The sequence below is a fragment of the Bos javanicus genome, chromosome 28 (assembly GCF_032452875.1).
Source record: "Bos javanicus breed banteng chromosome 28, ARS-OSU_banteng_1.0, whole genome shotgun sequence".
Classification (NCBI taxonomy): domain Eukaryota; kingdom Metazoa; phylum Chordata; class Mammalia; order Artiodactyla; family Bovidae; genus Bos; species Bos javanicus.
Window position 1 is genome coordinate 29,851,606 of NC_083895.1, and position 21,053 is coordinate 29,872,658.

Sequence of the window (21,053 nt, forward strand, 5' to 3'; positions counted from 1 at the left end):
AGGGGAGAGTGCAAGGAGAGCCTGTAAAAGACAGGCACATCTGGCAGAGAGAAGGAACTTGGAATGGTTGCCAAGCACATGCTAGTCTTTTCTTGTGCAATCTGTGTCAAGTCTAAAACACAGGGCTTACAGAAGACAGTGAATTCATGACATGAGTTTGTTCTCTGGGTCTACTGTCAAAGGTGAGGGGTTACTGGCTTGAGATCCTATGTCTTGTTCACATCTATCAAGATATTCACTCATTCACCTATTAATTGATCAACTATTTACAGAATGTCTACTGTATCTTAGCTATTGTCCTAGGCACAGGAAATATATTCAGGAACAAGACAGATAAACATTCTAGCAAATAGGGACAGATAATAAACACACACATAAATATACAAGAAAATACCAGGTAGTGATAAATGCTATGATACAGGCTGATGGAGCTACCTAGGAAGTGATTCATGACACCTTAGTTACAAGGAGCCCAACACACTGAGGTCCCGGGAAAGAGCATTTGAGGTGAAGGAACAGCCAGAACAAGGGGTTTCAGGTGGAATGAACTTCATATATCTAGAAAATAAAAGAAGAGCATGCAGAGTGGACTGAACTGGTAAGAAAGTGATATTTGTTATACTCAAGAGTATATAAGCGCCATGCCACAGGGAGCCCTGTAAGCCCAGGTAGAGAGACTAGAAGTAGAGTGGGCTAGATGGAGAAACAAAGTCAGATTTGGGATTTCTGGAAGTAGAGATGTAGATTCATTGAAAAAATAAATATGCAGATGAATGAGTATGGAATCAAGGATAATGCTTACTTTTGTTTGTTTACTTCAGTTAAGTGTTTATTGAAAGCCTACTATCGATGTACAAAACATCACAGACAGTAATCTCTACTCTACTGATTACCTGTATTTGTGAAAATTCAAGCCCGTGTCTATAATTTATGGACAGGAATTGATGACAAGAGTGAAAGCTATAGATAATGTAGTTAGTTTTATCTAATTTATACTGAGTAGTCAGGAAGGGCTCTTTGAAGAAACAGAAGTTAGCCAGGGAAAGAAAGACCATAATTAGGTTTCTTTTAAAAAATTCAGTTTTAGGGACTCGCCTGGTGGTCCAGTGGCTAAGACTCTGAGCTCTCAATGCTGAGACCCTGGGTTTGATCCCTGGTTGGGGAACTAGATTCTACATGCCACAACTAAGACCCTGCACAGCCAAATAAATTACAAAAAATTCAGTTTTAAATAGACGATACAAATATTCTCATAGTAAATTAAATTCATTTTTTTTTCTAGTTTTGCTTTACTTTGTGGACTACATATGAGTGATATTTAGTTCTTGGTTGCTATAGTGAGTTGAATGTTGGCCTAAGAGATATGTCTACATCTTACGCCCTGGAACTTATGAATGTGACTTTGTTTGGAAGAAGGGTCTTTGCAGATGTAATTAAGAATCCTGAGATGATCCAGGTGGGTCCTAAGTCCAATGACAAGTGTTCTTAGAAGAGATAAATAGAAGACAGACACACAGGGAGAAGGGGGTAGGGAGGCCATGTGAAGAGAGAAGCATGACTGGAGTTATGCAGCCACAAGCCAAGGAGTGCCTAAGCCACCAGAGGCTGGAAGAGGCAAGGGAGGACTATTCCCTAGAGCCTTCAGAGGGAGTATGGCCCTGCCAACACCTTCATTTCAAATTTGTGGCCTGCAGAGCTGTGAAATAGATTTCTGTTGTTTCAGATCACTGTGTTTGTGGTAATTTGTTATGGCAGCCCTAGGAAATGAGTATACGTGGCTTTTCCCTCTTACTTAGCATTAATCTAGGCCAGTTTCCCCTAGATATCTATCTTTTACACTCAGGGAATCCAAAGTTATACAGATGAAACAAACTAAGAAGTCAAAATAAATGCCAAACATCATCTATCTCAAAGCCAAACATATTTTTGGATATCAGATATGACTACATAATTTGTACTGCTGCCTCTATTAGCAAGGATAATGAGGTGTGAACTCTATGGAGAGACTAACCATTGCAGGAGATGGTTTGCAGTTATTTGAAAGAAATACTATCCTTTTTTTTAACCACTAGGTTACACTTTTGTTTGCTATCGTTATCCTGAATCATTCTATTTTGTGCAGCCTATAATTTTAACACAGATAGTGATTCATCCTATATAATTGTTCCTGAGAGCAAATCTATGATCTTTAATTAGACTTTTCAAAAAAAGGTATGCAAATATAAAGATGAGCTTATTTATTTTATTTAATAATAAGTGATGACTTCAAATCTTTTATGTTGGACTTATAGATGCTGTCAGATCTGTTCTGTGAAACAAAGCAATATAACCAAAGCTATTCTATAGAAATGACCCCATGGTATTATACAAATACATGCATAACCTCCATGATTTCATTAATTTTTTCCAAAGGTTTTCACAAAGGTCAGAAGAGGGATTATTTTAAACAAATAAAATTATATAAGTAAATAAGCAAGGAGACGAATGTTCTCTTAAAATGTTATGTGGATCAAGAAAATGAAATAAAAGGCATCCCTGTTGGAAAGAAAGAAGTAAAATGATTTCTATTTGCAGGTTGCATGATCTTATATTAGAAAATCTTAAGAAGCCCACCAAAAAGTGTTGAATAAGCAATACTGTGTTATTAAAACCCGAGTCAATGCTTTGGAGAAATTTAAAAATCACAAATTGCAGTACTCAAGGGTGGAATAAAAACATTGTCAGATAAACCAAAAACTAAGAGAATCACTGCCAGCAGATATGTTCCATAAAGAATGATAAAGGAAGTTTTTCAAACTGATAGTGATAACAGAGAAATATTTAGATATTCAGGAACAAATGAAAAACACTCAAATTGGTAAGCATGAGTAAATGTGGCTAAGTACAAACATTTTTTGTTAATTTACTAAAAGTATAATTGTTGAAAACAAAAATCCTAACATTATATGACAGTGATTATAACATATATGGAGGAAATATAATATGGCAACAATAGCATAAACGATGGGGTGACAGCACATGGAACTACATGAAAACAAGGTCCTTACAATTAACTTGAAGTGGTTCAATATTAACTTTAAGTAAACCATGAAAAATTACAATTTCTAGAGAAATCACTAAAATATAAACTGCAAAAAGGTAGAGCGAGAAACGCTGGGCTGGAAGAAGCATAAGCTGGAATCAAGATTTCCGGGAGAAATATCAATCACCTCAGATATGCAGATGACACCACCCTTATGGCAGAAAGTGAAGAGGAACTAAAAAGCCTGTTGATGAAAGTGAAAGAGGAGAGTGAAAAAGTTGGCTTAAATCTCAACATTCAGAAAATGAAGATCATGGCATCTGGTCCCATCACTTCATGGGAAATAGATGGGGCAACAGTGGAAACAGTGTCAGACTTTATTTTTTTGGGCTCTAAAATCAGTGCAGATGGTGACTGCAGCCATGAAATTAAAAGACGTTACTCCTTGGAAGAAAAGTTATGACCAACCTAGATAGCATATTCAAAAGCAGAGACATTACTTTGCCAACAAAGGTCCATCTAGTCAGGGCTATGGTTTTTCCAGTGGTCATGTATGGATGTGAGAGCTGGACTGTGAAGAAAGCTGAGCACCAAAGAATTGATGCTTTTGAACTGTGGTGTTGGAGAAGACTCTTGAGAGTCCCTTGGACTGCAAGGAGATCCAACCAGTCCATTCTGAAGGAGATCAGCCCTGGGATTTCTTTGGAGGGAATGATGCTGAAGCTGAAACTCCAGTACTTTGGCCACTTCATGCGAAGAGTTGACTCATTGGAAAGGACTCTGATGCTGGGAGGGATTGGGGGCAGGAGGAGAAGGGGCGACAGAGGATGAGATGGCTGGATGGCATCACTGACTCGATGGACGTGAGTCTGAGTGAACTCCAGGAGTTGGTGATGGACAGGGAGGCCTGGCGTGCTGCGATTCATGGGGTCACAAAGAGTCGGACACGACTGAGCGACTGAACTGAACTGAACTGAACTGAAAAGGCCACTAGACCCAACTCTATGTTTAGAAGAGATGAACCTTAAATACATAGACAGGTTTAACACAAAAAGAATAGAGGAGGACAAATCATACAAAGAATAACTACCCAAAGATCTGTGCTGTGCTGTGCTTAGTCACTCAGTTGTGTCCAACTCTTTGCCACCCCATGGACTAGAGCCTACCAGGCTCCTCTGTCCATGGGGATTCTCCAGGCAAGAATATTAGAGAGGGTTGCCATGCCTTCCTCCAGGAAATTTTCTCAACCCAGGGATCGAACCCAGGTCTCCTGCATTGCAGGCAGATTCTTTATCATCTACCAGGGAAGCCCAAGAACACTGCAGTGGGTAGCCTATCCCTTCTCCAGGGGATCTTCCCGACCCAGAAATTGAACTGGGGTCCCCAGCATTGCAGGCAGATTCTTTACCAGCTGAGCTACCAGGGAAGCCCACCCAAAGAGCTAGAGTAATTAAATTAATACCAGACAAAACAGACTTCAAGAAAAGCTATATTACTAAACATAAAGGGGGAATATTTCATAATTATAAAATGGCTAATTCATCAGGAAAACACAATAATCGTAATCATTAAATATTTATGTACTTAATACCAGAGCTCAAAATTCATGAAGTAAAGACTGACACCATTTAAAGGGAAAAACAGAAAAATTCACACGTCATATTTGGAGATTTTAACATTTCAGTCTCACTAAAAGCAACTAGACAAAAAAATCAGTTAGGACATATAAGATCTGAACACTATCAACCCACTTTGACCTGGGTTGATTAAGTAACATTATATTCCAAAAAATGCACATTTTTCCAATGTATATGAAACATTCATCAAAAAAAACCTGACCAAATTCTGGGTCATAAAACAAGTTCTCAGTCCATTTTAATGAACTGAAATTTTATACAGTGTGTATTCTGACCACAAAAGAATTAAATTAGAAATAAAAAACAAGAGTATATCTAGAAAAATAAAATATTTGGAAATGAAAAACAACCTATCTTTAAATAATATGTAATCCATCACTGAAATCATGCAGAAAACCATAAAATATTTCAAACAGAATGATGATGAAAATACAACATATCAAAATTTATAGAATATAAAGCAATGTTTAGAATGAAATTTATAGCCTCCAAAGATTATCTTAGAAAAGATAGGTTAAGAAACTAAAAAAAGAAAAGCAGAGGATGCATACTGAAAAATAAATAGAAGGAAGGAAATAATAAAGATATGAGAAGAAATAATGCAAAAGAAAAAACAAAATTAATAAAGTAAAAAATTGATCCTTTGAAAAAATTAAAATTGTTAACCCTCTAGGTAGATTAAATAAAAAACAAAAAGGAGAAAGAGGAGATATAATTCACCAATGTTAGGAATAAAGGCTAAATTTCAGATCTTACAGATTTTATAGATATCAAAAGGATAATGATAAAATATTATGAACAGCTTTAGGTAAATAAATAACATACAAAATGGGCAAATTTCTTAAAAAAAGACAACTTATTTATCACACAAGATAAAACAAACTCTGCATGCCTACATATCTATTTAAAAAATTAGCAAAACTTCCCCACAAAGAAAACTGCAGGCCCAGATAGTTTCGTTGGTGAATCTTATCAAAAAATTCAAAATGAAAGAACAGTATATATATGTGTGTGTGTGTATATATATATATATATATATATATCATTACAAATTCTTACTGAAAAGAGAAAAAACTCCCCGACTTATTTTATGAGGACAGTTCAGTCTATTACAAAATCTGAAAAGATATTACAAAAAAGAAAATTGCAGATCAACATTCCTCAATATTTAACAAAATGTTAGAAATAAACTTAGCAATATATAAAAAGCCTAATACATAATCATCAAGTTGGGTTTATCTCAGGACAATAAGGGATAATCAATGTAACTACCATATTAAGAAAATAAAGGAGAGAAGCCATATAATCATTCCTCTCTCTATATACAGAAAGTTTTTGACAAAATTCAACAGTCACTGATGACAAAATCTTTTTTTTAAATTAGGAAGAAAAAGGAATTTCCTTAATCCGGTAATGGGCACCTATGAACAGTCCAATCTAATATCCATCTTAATTGTAAAATATTGAATTTTTCCCCCCTAAAATTAGGAAGAAGTCGACAATACCCACACTCATCACCTGAATTCAACACTGTGCTGGTGGTTAAAGCAAGTGCAGTAAGGCAAGGAAAATAAAGGAATAAATATAAAAAAGAAGTGAAACTATCTCTGTTTGCAGATGACATTACTACTTACACAGAAAAACCTAAGGAATTCACAGATTACCTAGAAGAACGAGCAAATTTAGCAAGACTACAGAATACAATATTAATAAACAAAAATCAATTATATTTTATAATAGCAAATAACTGGAAATGAAATAAAAATTCAATTTTAATAGCATTAAGACAATAAAATATGCATAAATTTTTAAAAAATTATGTGTAAGACCTGTATATTTAAAACCACAAGCCACTGATGACAGAAATAAAATAAGACCTATAAAGATGGAGAGTTATAACATGCTCAGGAACTAGAAGACTCATATTTCACTAGGACGTCAATTCGCCCCAAATTAATGTATATATTCGATGTTATTTTAATCACAGTCCTACCTCTTTTTTATGGAGAAAGTGACAAACTGATGTTAAAACTTATACGGAAATAAAAGGACCTAAAACATCTAAAGCAATTTTGAAAAAGAAGAATCCAGTTGGGAGAATTTATAATACATGACACTTCAAGAATTTCTATAAGGCTGCTATAAGGTAACCAAGACAGTGAATATGGGTATAAAGTGAAAGTGAAAGTCGCTTAGTCGTGTCCGACTCTTTGTGACCCCATACTCTACACAGTCCATGGAATTCTCCAGGCCAGAATACTGGAGTGAGTAGCCTTTCCCTTCTCCAGGGTATCTTCCCAACCCAGGGATCAAACCCAGGTCTCTTGCATTGCAGGTGGATTCTTTAGCAGCTAAGCCACAAGGGAAGTTCAAGAATACTGGAGTGGGTAGCCTATCCCTGCTCCAGCAGATCTTCCCAACCCAGGAATTGAACCAGCGTCTTCTGCATTGCAGGCGGATTCTTTACCAACTTATCAGGGAAGCCCATTGGTATATAGATGTATAGATCTCTACTTAAAAGGTCATCTGATTTTTGATAAAGGTGCCAAAACAAACTAATGGAGGGTTTTTTTCAACAAATAGTGCTGGTACAACTGAATATCCATGTGGAAAAAAGAAATCCTGACTTTTATTTCACACCATATTTAGAAATTAAATACAGGAGAATATCTTATCAGTCTGGCGGACTTCCCAGGTGGCGTTGGTGGTAAAGAATGCCTGCCTATGCAGGAGACATCAGGGACACAGGTCTGATCCCTGGGTTGGGAAGATCCCCTGGACTAGGAAATGGCACCCTACTCCAGGATTCTTGCCTGGAAAATTTCATGGGCAGAGGAGTCTGGGGCCGCAAAGAGTTGGACACAAATGAACAATTGAGCACAAAGGTTTATTATGATGAGAAAGTAATAACCAAAAAAATTTGATAAATTAAACTTTATTAAAAAGCAGAATTTCCACTACTCAGAAGACCTCATGGAAAAGTGAACAGGCAAGCCAAGACTAGGAAACTATTCACAAAACATATATATATGATATAGGATTCGTATTAGAACATAACAAGAACTTCCAAATTCAATAAGACAAGCAACTTATAAAAATGGGCAAAAGATCTGAACAGACACTTCACCAAAGCAGGTATCTGAATGATGAGAACACAAAAAGCTGCTCAATAGCAAAAGTCGTCAGGGAAGTACAAATTAAAAATACAATGAGACACTTTAATGTACATTCCAGAATCACAAAAATAAAAGATACATTGTGAAAAAGTGTCTGCAAGTTTTTTTTTTTTTTAATAAAAGAAATACTCACCTTTCTCTGGACTTAGCAATATACTCCTAGGTATTTATCCAAGAAAAATGAAAATACGTACCCTCAAAAAGATTAACACAAGAATGTTCATAGTGGCTTGATTCAAGATAACCAACACAGAAGAAAGGATAGGCAAATTTTGGAATAGTCATACAATAGATTACTATTCATAAAAAAGGAACGAAACCAACTACTGTGTGCGTAACCACATGCGGGATCTCAAAAACAGGCTGAGGGAAACTGAGTGTTCATGGTCTAATTCCATTTGTATGAAGTTCTAGAACAAACAAAATTAATCTACGGTGGAAAAATATGCAGAATTAAGGCTGCCTCTTGATAACCAGGGGCAGAAATTAACTGCAAAAGGGCACAAGGGAGCTGTAAACAACTACTGAACTTCAGTTAACATTCATGCTGAAGTACTTTTTTTTTTTTTTTCGTATTTCAACGTTGTTTATTGAGGAGTGAATGAGACTACTGCCAGACATGCCAACGACACTTCACATTCAAGGGCTGGAAGCCAAAAAGCTGGAGTGACGTACACTTATGTCTCTAACGGACTCTGCATCAGAAAAAATGAGGGACTGATAAACAGAAGGATGAATATATGCACAGTTATCAGAGAAATATAGCAAAATGTTAATTGAGCTGGACATATGGATGTTCTCTCAATAATTAAACTGTTGTGTATGTTTGAAGTTTTTCATATATTGGGAAAAACTGCTTGCAATTGCTCGGCTCTCTCCCATTGCTTGTACAAACTGGAACTGAATTTGTATGAAGTAAGCCAGTGGAGGTGCTATTCTCAGACTCATGATTTTATCTTTAAAGAAAAACACAAAAACTAACACGAAAAAGAAACCAAACTATTCCTTCCCAACAAAGAATGAATTAAAATGAACAGCAACTTTAGCTTCACATTATATATGTCATGACTCTGGCTCTGGTAAGAGAACTTCCAAATTCCATGCATTGGTCCTCAGCTTAGATGTGTCTTAGGTCAGCTAAGACTAATCATTTAAAGATGGGCATCTGCCTTGACTATAGTGTTTAGCTCAAGAAAATATATTTGCTGAACTTGGCCTCTCAGGGTGAAATGCAAGGCAAAGCAAATTAAAACAATGTCAAGAAAAATTCACACATTTCTGTTAAGGAAGGGTTATAGTCAAGGTAGATGCCCATCTTTAAATGATTAGTCTTAGAAACACATCTAAGCTGAGGACCAATGCATGGAATTTGGAAGTTCTCTTACCAGAGCCAGAGTCATGACATATATAATGTGAAGCTAAAGTTGCTGTTCATTTTAATTCATTCTTTATTGGGAAGGAATAGTTTGGTTTCTTTTTTGTCTATGGGGTCTATGCTGTCTATGGGGTCTATGCCGTTTATGGGGTCGCACAGAGTCGGACATGACTGAAGCGACTTAGCAGCAGCAGCAGCAGTCACCTAATGGATTACAGATTCACTGTTTATAGCTTCAGAAAAACACTTTTGGGTTTCATTACCTTTATCAAGAGATGCCCCAGCCATATGGTAAAAGCTCAATGCAGTGTCTACATCATTAATATTCTTTAGGAAGGTAAAGAAGTTCTCCACTTCCTGAAATGTCAGCCCCTGAAAGAAGAAAAACAATAAGGTAAGGCAGGAGCCTGTGCAAAAAGCAGCATAAAATGCAGAAGACTAGGCAGTTACTCATGCCTATAAATCAGAAATTTATGCTATGTCTGGAACAGAGACTCAACAAATTACTCAAGGAATGTCAAATTTACAAACAACAGGGGAACAAAACTTTTCAATTTTACTCTAAGAAAGGCATGCTAGCTAACTGCTTTCCCCTTATATGTAAAATCTGACATGAAGCTGTTTACAGTGATGGCTGGATATCTTTAATCAAAATATTTTTAACTATATCCTCCAATTAGCCACAGTATCTGTTGCGACACTCCCTAAATGAGCTGTAGCCACTTGATTTGTTATACATCTTAACGAGTAAGATCCATTAGGACTTTCATTTTAATAACCTACTCAATAGGCCAGTCAAGCTTTTTTGAGGCTTAAGCTAATTAAAGAATCACCAAAGTCAGTGATATACATGGGAATAGTTTCAGAATTTAGCAGAACCCAAGCAACTGGGAAAGTTGTTCATTATACCAATTTAAAAGCTACTAACGAAGCAATGAAGCAATTGGCCATGTAAATTTAATTTGATGAAATTTCTGTGAACGAGGAAATTCTTTTCAAAAGCTAGTCAAAGATTTGCTGATCTTTAATTCTACCTTTTATGATGGCTCAAGAGAGTAGTTGGATAAAGACAGATTAGAGGGAGGAAGATCTGTCCTATCTGCCTGCTTTCCATTTCTCACACATCATGCTGGGACGGAAATGAATACAATTTCAAAGAAGTGAGTAACACTGGGAAGACACTGAGGTTAGTGCATTTTAATGAAGCATAAGGTCCTTAATGGACTGCACATGTTAACAGGCTTCTACCCAGTACCGCTCCTCTTCCGATTTCTATTTCCCCGAACTATAGAGCCTGGGCTTCCCAGGTGGCACAATGGTAAAGAATCCACTTGTCAGAAGACGCAGGAGACATGCGTTCTATCCCTGGGTTGGGAAGATCTCCTGGAGTAGGAAAAGGCAACCCGCCCTAGTATTCTTGCCTGGAAAATACCTTGGGCAGAGGAGCCAGGTGGGGTACAGTCCATGGACTTGCACAGGGTTGGACATGACTAAGCATGCATGCAAACTACAGAGCCTAGGAATTTATATCTGTAACTCAGTAAAAAGGAAAACTTAATATAGACTATAGTACTTTCCTGGTACTGTAGGACCAGGAAACTGGCCAATGATATCTTTATCAATCTAACTAAGAGCTAAAATACTCTATGATTATGTCATATAATCTTAGTTTTTCCCCCTCAGTTCAGTTCAGTTGCTCAGTAGTGTCCAACTCCTTGTGACAACATGGACAACAGCACGCCAGGCTTCCCTGTCCATCACCAACTCCCAGAGCTTGCTCAAACTCGAGTCCAATGAGCTGGTGATGCCATCCAACCATCTCATCATCTGTCATCCCCTTCTCCTCCTGCCTTCAATATTTCCCAGCATCAGGGTCTTTTCTAAGAAGTCAGTTTTTCACATCAGGTGCCCAAAGTATTGGAGCTTCAGCTTCAGCATCAGTCACTCCAATGAATATTCAGGACTGGTTTCCTTTAGGATCGACTGGTTGGCTCTCCTTGCAGTCCAACAGACTCTCAAGAGTCTTCTCCAACACCACAGTTCAAAAGCATCAATTCATTGGCACTCGGCTTTCTTTTATGGTCCAACTCTGACATCCATACACGACTACTAGAAAAACCACAGCTTTGACTAGACGGACGTTTGTTGGCAAAGTAATGTCTCTGCTGTCTAGGTCATAGCTTTTCTTCCAAGGAGCAAGTCTTTTATTTCATGGCTGCAGTCACCTCTTTTGGGGCCCAAGAAAATAAAGTCTCACTGTTTCCATTGCTTTCCCATCTATTTGCCATGAAGTGATGGGACCAGATGCCATGATCTTAGTTTTTTGAATGCTAAGTTTTAAGTCAGTTTTTTCACTCTCTTCACTTTCATCAAGAGGCTCTTTAGTTCCTTTTCGTTTTCTGCCATTAGAGTGGTGTCATCTGCATATCTGAGGTTATTGATATTTCTGCTGGCAATCTTGATTCCAGTTTGTGCTTCATCCAGCCTGGCATTTTGCATGATGCCACAAGGTGACAATATACAAATTTGATGTACTCCTTTCCCAATATGGAACCAGTCCATTGTTCCATGTCTGGTTCTAACTGTTGCTTCTTGACCTGCATACAGATTTCTCAGGAGGCAGGTAAGGTGGTCTGGTATTTCTTTTTTTTTTTTTAAGAATTTTCCAGTTTGTTGTGATCCACACAGTCAAAGGCTTTAGCATAGTCAATGAAGCAGATGTTTTTCTGGAACTCTCTTGCTTTTTCTATGATCCAACAAATGTTGGCAATTTGATCTCTGGTTCCTCTGCCTTTTCTAAAACCAGCTTGAACATCTTAAGTTCTTGGTTCATATATTGTTGAAGCCTAGCATGGAGAATTTTGAGCATTATTTTGCTAGCATGTGAGATGAGTGTAATTGTGCAGTAGTTTGAACATTCTTTGGCACTGCCTTTCTTTGGGATTGGAATGAAAACTGACCTTTTCCAGTCCTGTGGCCACTGCTGTTTTCCAAATTTGCTGGCATACTGAGTGCAGCACTTTAAAGCATCATCTTTTAGGATATGAAATAGCTCAGCTGGGATTCCATCACCTCCACTAGCTTTGTTCGTAGTGATGCTTCTAAGGCCCACTTGACTTTGCACTCCAGGATGTCTGGTTCTATGTGAGTGATCACACCATCATGGTTATCTGGGTCATGAAGATCTTTTTTGTATAGTTCTTCTGTGTATTCTCGCCACCTCTTCTTAATATCTTTAGCTTCTGTTAGGTCCATACTGTTTCTGTCCTTTATTGTGCCCATCTTTGCAAGAAATATTCCCTTGGCTTTTCCCCTTAGAATCACAGAATTTAAATATTTTAAAATTGTGGAATATGAGGATCAAATAGAAAGGTATGTAAAACATAAACGTACAAATGAGCAAACTCTGTAAAATGAAGTTTTACACCCATAAAAACTCAATTCAGGTCAAGAAGCAGATTACTGTCAGCATCCCAGGAGCCTCCCTCCCCTTCCCCAACAATAGCCCTTTACAGTTATGAGCTTGTTCTCCGTGATAAAAACCATTCTGAATTTTAGGAGATTCATTTCCTTGCCTTTCATAAAAAACAGCTTTTCTATCTATTTATGCATCCTTTAACATATGTTTAAGGAGTTTAAGTATATCTACTTTTGAATTTTATAAATGGAACCATGCAGTATGTATTCATTTTATATGGTTTCTGTCTTAAAAAAAAAAAATATATATATATATATACACACATACATATATATTTGGCCACACCACATGGCATGTAGGAGCCTAGTTCCCTGAGCAGGGATTGAACCTGCATCCCCTGCACTAGAAGCACGGAGGCAAGCAATGGACTGCCAGGAAGTCTCTGGCTTCTGTCTTTAACATTTTTTAATGCTTTAGTGTTATGTCTGTAGTTCATTCACTTTTATTGCTGTAACTATTCCATTGTGTGACTATTCCATTTGGGCTATTTCTAGTTTTTGGAAATTATGAACAGTGGTCCATCCATATTTAAAAATTCATTCAAACATTTATGGAGCACCTAGTATGTACCAAGTTCCATAACTTTTGGTGGTGAACTGGAAGGCCTATATTAAATAATTCCTCTCAACTTGAAGTCATTCTCATGGTCTTGACTTAGAGCACTCAGAGTTCATTCCTTGTAAAAATGCTACAATATGCTAACTAATGTAAGCACTAGGCTATAACATAATACGAGGAGAATTCCACTGGATCAGAAGCACAGGTTTTATATCATCTGCTTACGAATGGATACACTAATACCATCTTCTCTTTCCATCAAAAGACATTAATGGAAGAGTATTCAGCCTTTACAAGGAAAGAAGTTCTGATACATGCTACAAGGACAACTCTGAACACACTATGTCAAGGGAAATAACACAAATTACAAAAAATACAAAGGACAAATACTGTATGATTCCACTTATATGAATTACCTAGAGTAGTTAAATTCCTAGAGACAGGATGTAGAATGGTGGTTTCCAGGAACGGGGAGGGGGATAATGAGGAATTATTGTTTAATGGTATGGAGTTTCAGTTTGGGAAGACGAAAAAGTTCTGGAGATGAATGATGGTTTTGGTTGCACAGCAGTATGAATGTACTTAGTACTATTAAACCACTTAAAAGTGGTTAAAATGGTAAATTTTGTTCTTTATTTTTAATGGTAAATTTAAAAAAAGATATGCTAAAGCTTTTCTCCTTTTTAAATTTTACATATGGATTTCCACAGGGTAGGGGAGCATTGGTGTCTGAGTTTATGAAAGGATTTTTAAGGCTAAAAGGTTAACATAAATTCCTAAAACTGAAAGGGCAACCTCTAATGTGTGTTAGTTAATTTACTGTGAAACATTAAAGATGACAGTGCTTACACTGAGAATTATTAGAGAACAGAAAAATCTAAATTGAGTGATTATTCATTTGATGACAGAAAAACAGTGGAATATAAATCATATTAAGCCATTATTAAATAAAAATATGCAACATTTTGCCTTTTACTACATAAATATAATAAAAATTTTTATTGAGCACTTACTAACCACTTAGCAGTCTACTAGGAACAGTGAGGAAAATAAAATTGCTTTGGACATGAGTCTTGGGTCTTAAAGAGCTTAAAATTTTGATAGGCCTCCTTAAAGAAAAGGTGATGCTATTCACAAAATTATTATTTCTTGGTAACTACCTCAGTAAAAAGTCCAGAGATTTATTAGCATAAAGCTAGAATAAGAGTGCAACATGAAGTTTGTGGATAGAAAGTGCAAAGACAGGCTTTTTGAAAGCTGAGTTGCTGGACTTAGAAGGCTATAGCTTAAGCACAATCTTTTTGGGTGACTTGAACTGCAGACATAGTAGTCAAAAGGAAATACCCTTCTCTTAGGCTTGGCATCAAATGGATTTAAAAAAAATATACTATGGGGAAGTACAAGAAGCAGGAGTTATTTTATTCTGTGACCAGATTTTCAACAAACCAACTGAAAGAACTTGCATGACTGGACTAAAAAAATAAATAAAATTAATAGTACTTCGACTCTAAACAGAAGTATTTCTTTATGTTGTTTTAAAATGAATTTAACATTAGAGAAGTTGTTAAACAAGCAGACAGAATTGTCTTTCAAAATTAAAAGCAACTGATAAAATGTTCAGGAAAAAAACAGAAAATCTTTTGACCTTGGGCAAGGCAGAGTTCTTAAGATATGACACCAAAAACACAATCCATCAACAGAAAAAAATTTGATAGATTTTATCAAGGTTAAAAATTTTGTGCTTCAAAATACTGAGAAAACAGACAAATCACAGACTGGGGAAAATATTTAAAAATCATATATCTGATAAAGAATTTGTATCCAGAATTATATAAAGAACTCTTACAACTCAATAATGAGATAATAATAACCCAATTAAAGAAAGACTTGAACAGACATCTTCCAAATAAGATATATGAATGGCTAAAGAGTACATGAAACAATGCTTCAGATCATCATTCATTAGAGAAATGCAAACTAAAATCACAATGAGATATCACTATATATCTATTAGGATGACTAATCAAAAAGACAGATAATAACAACTTTTAGTGAGGATATGGAGAAAATGAATTCATGCATTGCTGTGGAATGCAACGTGGTACACCCACTTTGGAAAACAGTATGGCAAATTTCTTAAAAAGGACGTTTCACAAAATTTTACTATATGACTCAGCTAGCCACTCCTAGGAATCTCCTTAAGAGACGTAAAGACATAGATGCACATCCGAGATTTGAATGTAAATGTTTATACCAGGCTCAATTTGGAAACAATTCAAATGTTCATCAACTGGTGACGGCAGAGTGAGCGAGTGAGGTCGCTCAGTCATGTTCGACTCTTTGCGACCCCGTGGACTATAGCCCACCAGGCTCCTCTGTCCATGGGATTCTCCAGGCAAGAATACTGGAGTGGATTGCCATTTCCTTCTCCAGGGGATCTTCCCAACCCAAGGATCGAACCTGGGTCTCCTGCATTGCAGGCAGTCGCTTTATCCTCTGAGCCACCAGGGAAGCCCTGGTGATGGCAGAAACAAGATATAAATATCTATACAGTGGAATATTATTTACTATTCAGAAATAAAAAGTTATAAAGCATTAGTATGTAGTTTATACTGAATAGTAAACAGTATTTCTGAAGAGTAAATAGTATTCCATTGCATGGATAGTAAATAGTCTTCCATCATATAGTAAAGTAGAGACATTACTTTGCCAACAAACGTCCGTCTAGTCAAAGCTGTGGCATTTCCAGTAGTCATGTACAGATGTGAGAGTTGGACCATAAAGAAGGCTGAGTGCCAAAGAATTGATGCTTTTGAACTATATGATGTTGGAGAAGACTCTTGAGAGTCCCTTGGATTGCAAAGAGATCAAACCAGTCAGTCCTAAATCCTGAATATTTACTGGACGGACTGATACTGAAGCTGAAGCTCCAATACTTTGGCCACCCGATGCAAAGAGCTGACTCAATGGAAAAGACCCTGATGCTGGGGAAGACTGAAAGCAGGAGAAGGGAATAATGGAGGAACAGATGGTTGGATGGCATCACCAACTCAATGAAGATGAGTTTGGGGAGATGGTGAAGGACAGGGAAGCCTGGCGTGCTGCAGCTCATAGGGTCGCAAAGAGTTGGACATGACTGAGTTACTGAACAATAATTCCACTATATAGATAGTAAATAGTAGTCTATTGTATGCATGGATAAACCTAAAAATATAAGTAAAAGAAGCCAGACACAAGACTACATTATTATATGAATGCATTTATATGAAATTTCCAGAAAAGGAAAGTCTATAGAGACAAAAGGAAGATTTATGGTTGTGTGGGACTTAGGCGGAAATGGGTATTGACTATAAACTAGCATGAGGGCTCTTTTTTGGGGTGATGGAAATCTTCTAAAACTAGATATTGCAGTAATGACTGCAAATTTACTAAATTTGCTAAAAATCATTGATGGGTGTCTCTTTACAAAAAATCATTCATGGGTGAATTGTTCAGTTAATTTATACATACTTTATGATATATAAATTACACCTCAATAAAACTGTTAAAAAATAAAAAGGCAGTTATAGTAGAATGAGAAGAGAAGGAAGGAAAATTTGGCTTCCTCTGGAGTCAGCTGTAAATTTAGTATCTCATGTTGAGAGGCCATGGGTGGTATAAACACACTGTAATGATGATTCTCTTGTGTTCTCTTTTAACTGGTCATAGTAAATCCATCTGCCAATAATCAACCCAACTGCCTGAGTTCCCTCTATGGCCCATTAAAAAAAAGGAACAGTCTCCTTCTTATATGCTTCTTTCTTATATGCTATGCTTCTCACCAATCTATTATTTGCTCAATTTTTCTGGTTAGTTTTAAAAAACATTTACATTATTTTTACACTAGATAATATATTTCGTACAGTGCAAAGTAATTCTTCCTCTACCCTTGTCATCTAGTCTCCCACCCTCCACGTGGTCACTGCCAACAAGTGGGTACCCTTTCAGAGGTGTTACTATGCTTGTCTTGCTCAACAAAGCATCGTCCCATTGTGAAGCCCAGAGGTTTCTTCAACTGGTTGGTGCCTGGCAGTAGGGGGAAGTTACACCATTTCTATTAGTTACATTTCTTTAAGAATCTAAATGTCCTAAAACATCACTTTTCTTTATATGTTCATTCCTACTGTTGACAAAATATCAGTGACACTCAGTGTCAACTGGAAACCCCTAAACTTCTTAGTGTAGTATACAAGGTCTTCTACAATCTGGTCCCATAACTCACCTTTCTAGCTATCTCACTAAGAGATAGGCTACAGTCTAGTAACACTGTTTTTTTTGTTTACTCCAAACTCTTCTGCTTATTCAAATCATAGAGAACAGTGACAATAAACAGATTCATCAGTAGGATGATTATGGACCCTGGAATGAGATAGCCTGGCTTTGAATCCTAGTGCCACCTCGTAAGACACTGTGTGTTCTCAGACAAATAATGAAGGTTTGGAAAAAGCATTTTTCATCTCAAAAACAGGGATCCTACCCACCGAGCAGGACGTGATAATTAGGGAGATGACAAATAAATGTCTTGTACATAAAAAGTACTCAGTAAACCATTAGACCATTCCGGTATGACCTAAATCAAATCCCTTATGATTATACAGTGGAAGTGAGAAATAGATTAAGGAAGTAGATCTGATAGAGTGCCTGATGAACTATGGACGGAGGTTCGTGACATTGTACAGGAGACAGGGAGCAAGACCAACCCCATGGAAAAGAAATGCAAAAAAGCAAAATGGCTGTCTGAGGAGGCCTTACAAATAGCTGTGAAAGGAAGAGAAGCGAAAAGCAAAGGAGAAAAGCAAGGATATACCCATTTGAATGCAGAGTTCCAAAGAATAGCAAGAAGAGACAAGAAAGCCTTCCTCAGTGGTCAGTGTGAAGAAATAGCGGAAAACAATAGAATGGGAAAGACTAGAGATCTCTTCAAGAAAATCAGAAATACCAAGGGAACATTTCATGCAAAGATGGGCTCAATAAAGAACAGAAATGGTATGGACCTAACAGAAGCAGAAGACATTAAGAAGAGGTGGCAATAATACACAGAAGAACTGTACAAAAAAGATCTTCACAACACAGATAATCACAATGGTGTGATCACTCACCTAGAGCCAGACATCCTGGAATGTGAAGTCAAGTGGGCCTTAGAAAGCATCACTACGAACAAAGCTAGTGGAGGTGATGGAATTCCAGTAGAGCTATTTCAAATCCTGGAAGATGATGCTGTGAAAGTGCTGCACTCAAGATGCCATCAAATTTGCAAAACTCAGCAGTGGCCACAGGACTGGAAAAGGTCAGTTTTCATTCCAATCCCCAAAAAAGGCAATGCCAAAGAATGCCCAAACTACTGCACAATTGCACTTATCTCACACGCTAGTAAAGTAATGCTCAAAATTCTCCAAGCCAGGCTTCAGCAATATGTGAACCGTGAACTTCCACATGTTCAAGCTGGTTTTAGAAAAGGCAGAGGAACCAGAGATCAAATTGTCAACATCCAGTGGATCACTGAAAAAGCAAGAGAGTTTCAGAAAAACATCTATTTCTGCTTTATCAACTATGCCAAAGCCTTTGACTGTGTGGATCACAATAAACTGTGGAAAATTCTGAAAGAGATGGGAATACCAGACCACCTGACCTGTCTCTTGAGAAATCTGTATGCAGGTCAGGAAGCAACAGTTACGACTGGACATGGAACAACAGACTGGTTCCAAATAGGAAAAGGAGTACATCAATGCTGTATATTGTCACCCTGCTTATTTAACTTATATGCAGAGTACATCATGAGAAATGCTGGGCTGGATGAAGCACAAGCTGGAATCAAAATTGCTGGGAGAAATATCAATAACTTCAGATATGCAGATGACACCATCCTTATGGCAGAAAGTGAAGAAGAACTAAAAAGAGCCTCTTGATGAAAGCAAAAGAGGAGAGTGAAAAAGTTGGCTTAAAGCTCAACATGCAGAAAACTAAGATCATGGCATCTGGTACCATCACTTCATGGCAAACAGATGGGGAAACAATGGAAACAGTAGCTGACTTTATTTTTTTGGGCTCCAAAGTCACTGCAAATGGTGACTGCAGCCATGAAATTAAAAGATGCTTACTTTTTGGAAAGAAAGTTATGACCAACCTAGACGGCATATTAAAAAGCAGAGCCATTACTTTGTTAAAAAAGGTCTGCCTAGTCAAGGCTATGGTTTTTCCAGTAGTCATGTATGGACGTGAGAGTTGGACTATGAAGAAAGCTGAGCGCCGAAGTATTGCTTTTGAACTATGGTGTTGGAGAGGCTCTTGAGAGTTCCTTGGACTGCAAGGAGATCCAACCAGTCCATTCTAAAGGAGATCAGTCCTGAGTGTTCATTGGAAGGACTGATGCTGAAGCTGAAACTCCAATACTTTGGCCACGTGATGCGAAGAGCTGACTTATTTGAAAAGACCCTGATGCTAGGAAAGACTGAGGGCAGGCGGAGAACGGGATGACAGGGAATGAAATGGTTGGATGGCATCACCAACTCAATAGACTTGAGTTTGGGTGGACTCCAGGAGTTGGTGATGGACAGGGAGGCCTGCCGTGCTGCAGTCCATGGGGTCGCAAAGAGTTGGACACGACCGAGTGACTAAACTGAACTGAAACGATATGTCAAAGTCCCGAGTAAGCTGTCAGGCTCATTACTACAAAACTAGTAGTAATGAATTTACTCAGTTATGCTCTGAGATATATTCTCTTCTCTGGTTTGTATAGGGTCTTGAGGGATAGGAAATAAGGAAAAGGCTGAGGTATATGACACTAATTGTATTGAAGGTGGGGAGAATTGAAAATAAAATAGGTGGAAAAATAAAATTAAATCTCTGAATAGTAACTCACAGCTTAGTACTCTTTTGAGGGAGGTACAGGTTTCAAAGGTAATCAGTAACACAAAGCAAATCAATGAAGTAGAATTCTAACCTTTTAAGTTTAATGGCCACATCTTGGGTGCTATACTACATAGTTTTGGTGGACACCCAGTAATTGGGGTTAGAGTTTCTCAAAGGTTCTGGGATCAATGTTTCTAGAATCTGACATCTTATGAAGACCACAATGTGGGTTCAACTGTCAAGCATCTGAGAGAATATATGAACAGAAGAGACCACACGAATATTATCCACAGAAAACAAGAAAAGTAAATAACCTAATAGTTTTATTATATCTTTATGAGGGTACATACTATACATTAATCAATGCATCTGATAAACAACTGCCTGTGAGACATCATACAGAGGATGGAAAAGATGAGTAAGATGGTGCTTTTCAGAGGCTCAAAGTTGAGTGGGTTGTATTATAATTATTTATTATGTCTTCCTCCACTATGAGAACAGACAGCTGGTTTTGCTCATTCTTGTATTCCCAATATTTAGAAGAGTGCCTGGCACATGGGTGCTCAATAAATATTGATATGAAATTAGATCATCCTTTGCATAGATGTATGTTTTATTAGACTATTACAGACTACATATTTCTTGAGGATAGGTGATGGCTTTATCTTTTATCCTAAAGTACCTGGTTTTGAATATAGCAATGTCTGCCACTGAACTGTAACTTTCAATTCATTCTTGAGTGTATTTACTAAATTATTAAAGCTTGTGGGCGTCTGCACTCTTAACCATAGAGAACCAACACTGTGAATTACACCTATGAAGTCTCAGGAAACTCTTTTATTTAATGAGGAGAAGAAGGTAATTTGAAGGATGGAAAGTTTTAAAACATTTTAAGTTGAGTCACATTTGACCTAGAAGA

The 21,053-nt window shown here is 37.2% G+C and overlaps 1 protein-coding gene across 2 annotated transcripts in view; it reads right to left on the reverse strand.

Moving 5' to 3' along the window:
• MICU1 (mitochondrial calcium uptake 1) overlaps window positions 1–21,053 on the reverse strand; it is a 217,163-nt gene that overhangs the window by 17,383 nt on the left and 178,727 nt on the right. For both annotated transcript variants that reach the window (XM_061405282.1, XM_061405281.1), the window contains one exon: window positions 9,474–9,582. In XM_061405282.1, coding sequence (XP_061261266.1) covers window positions 9,474–9,582 — 109 coding nt within the window. The remainder of the gene's footprint in view (window positions 1–9,473; window positions 9,583–21,053) is intronic.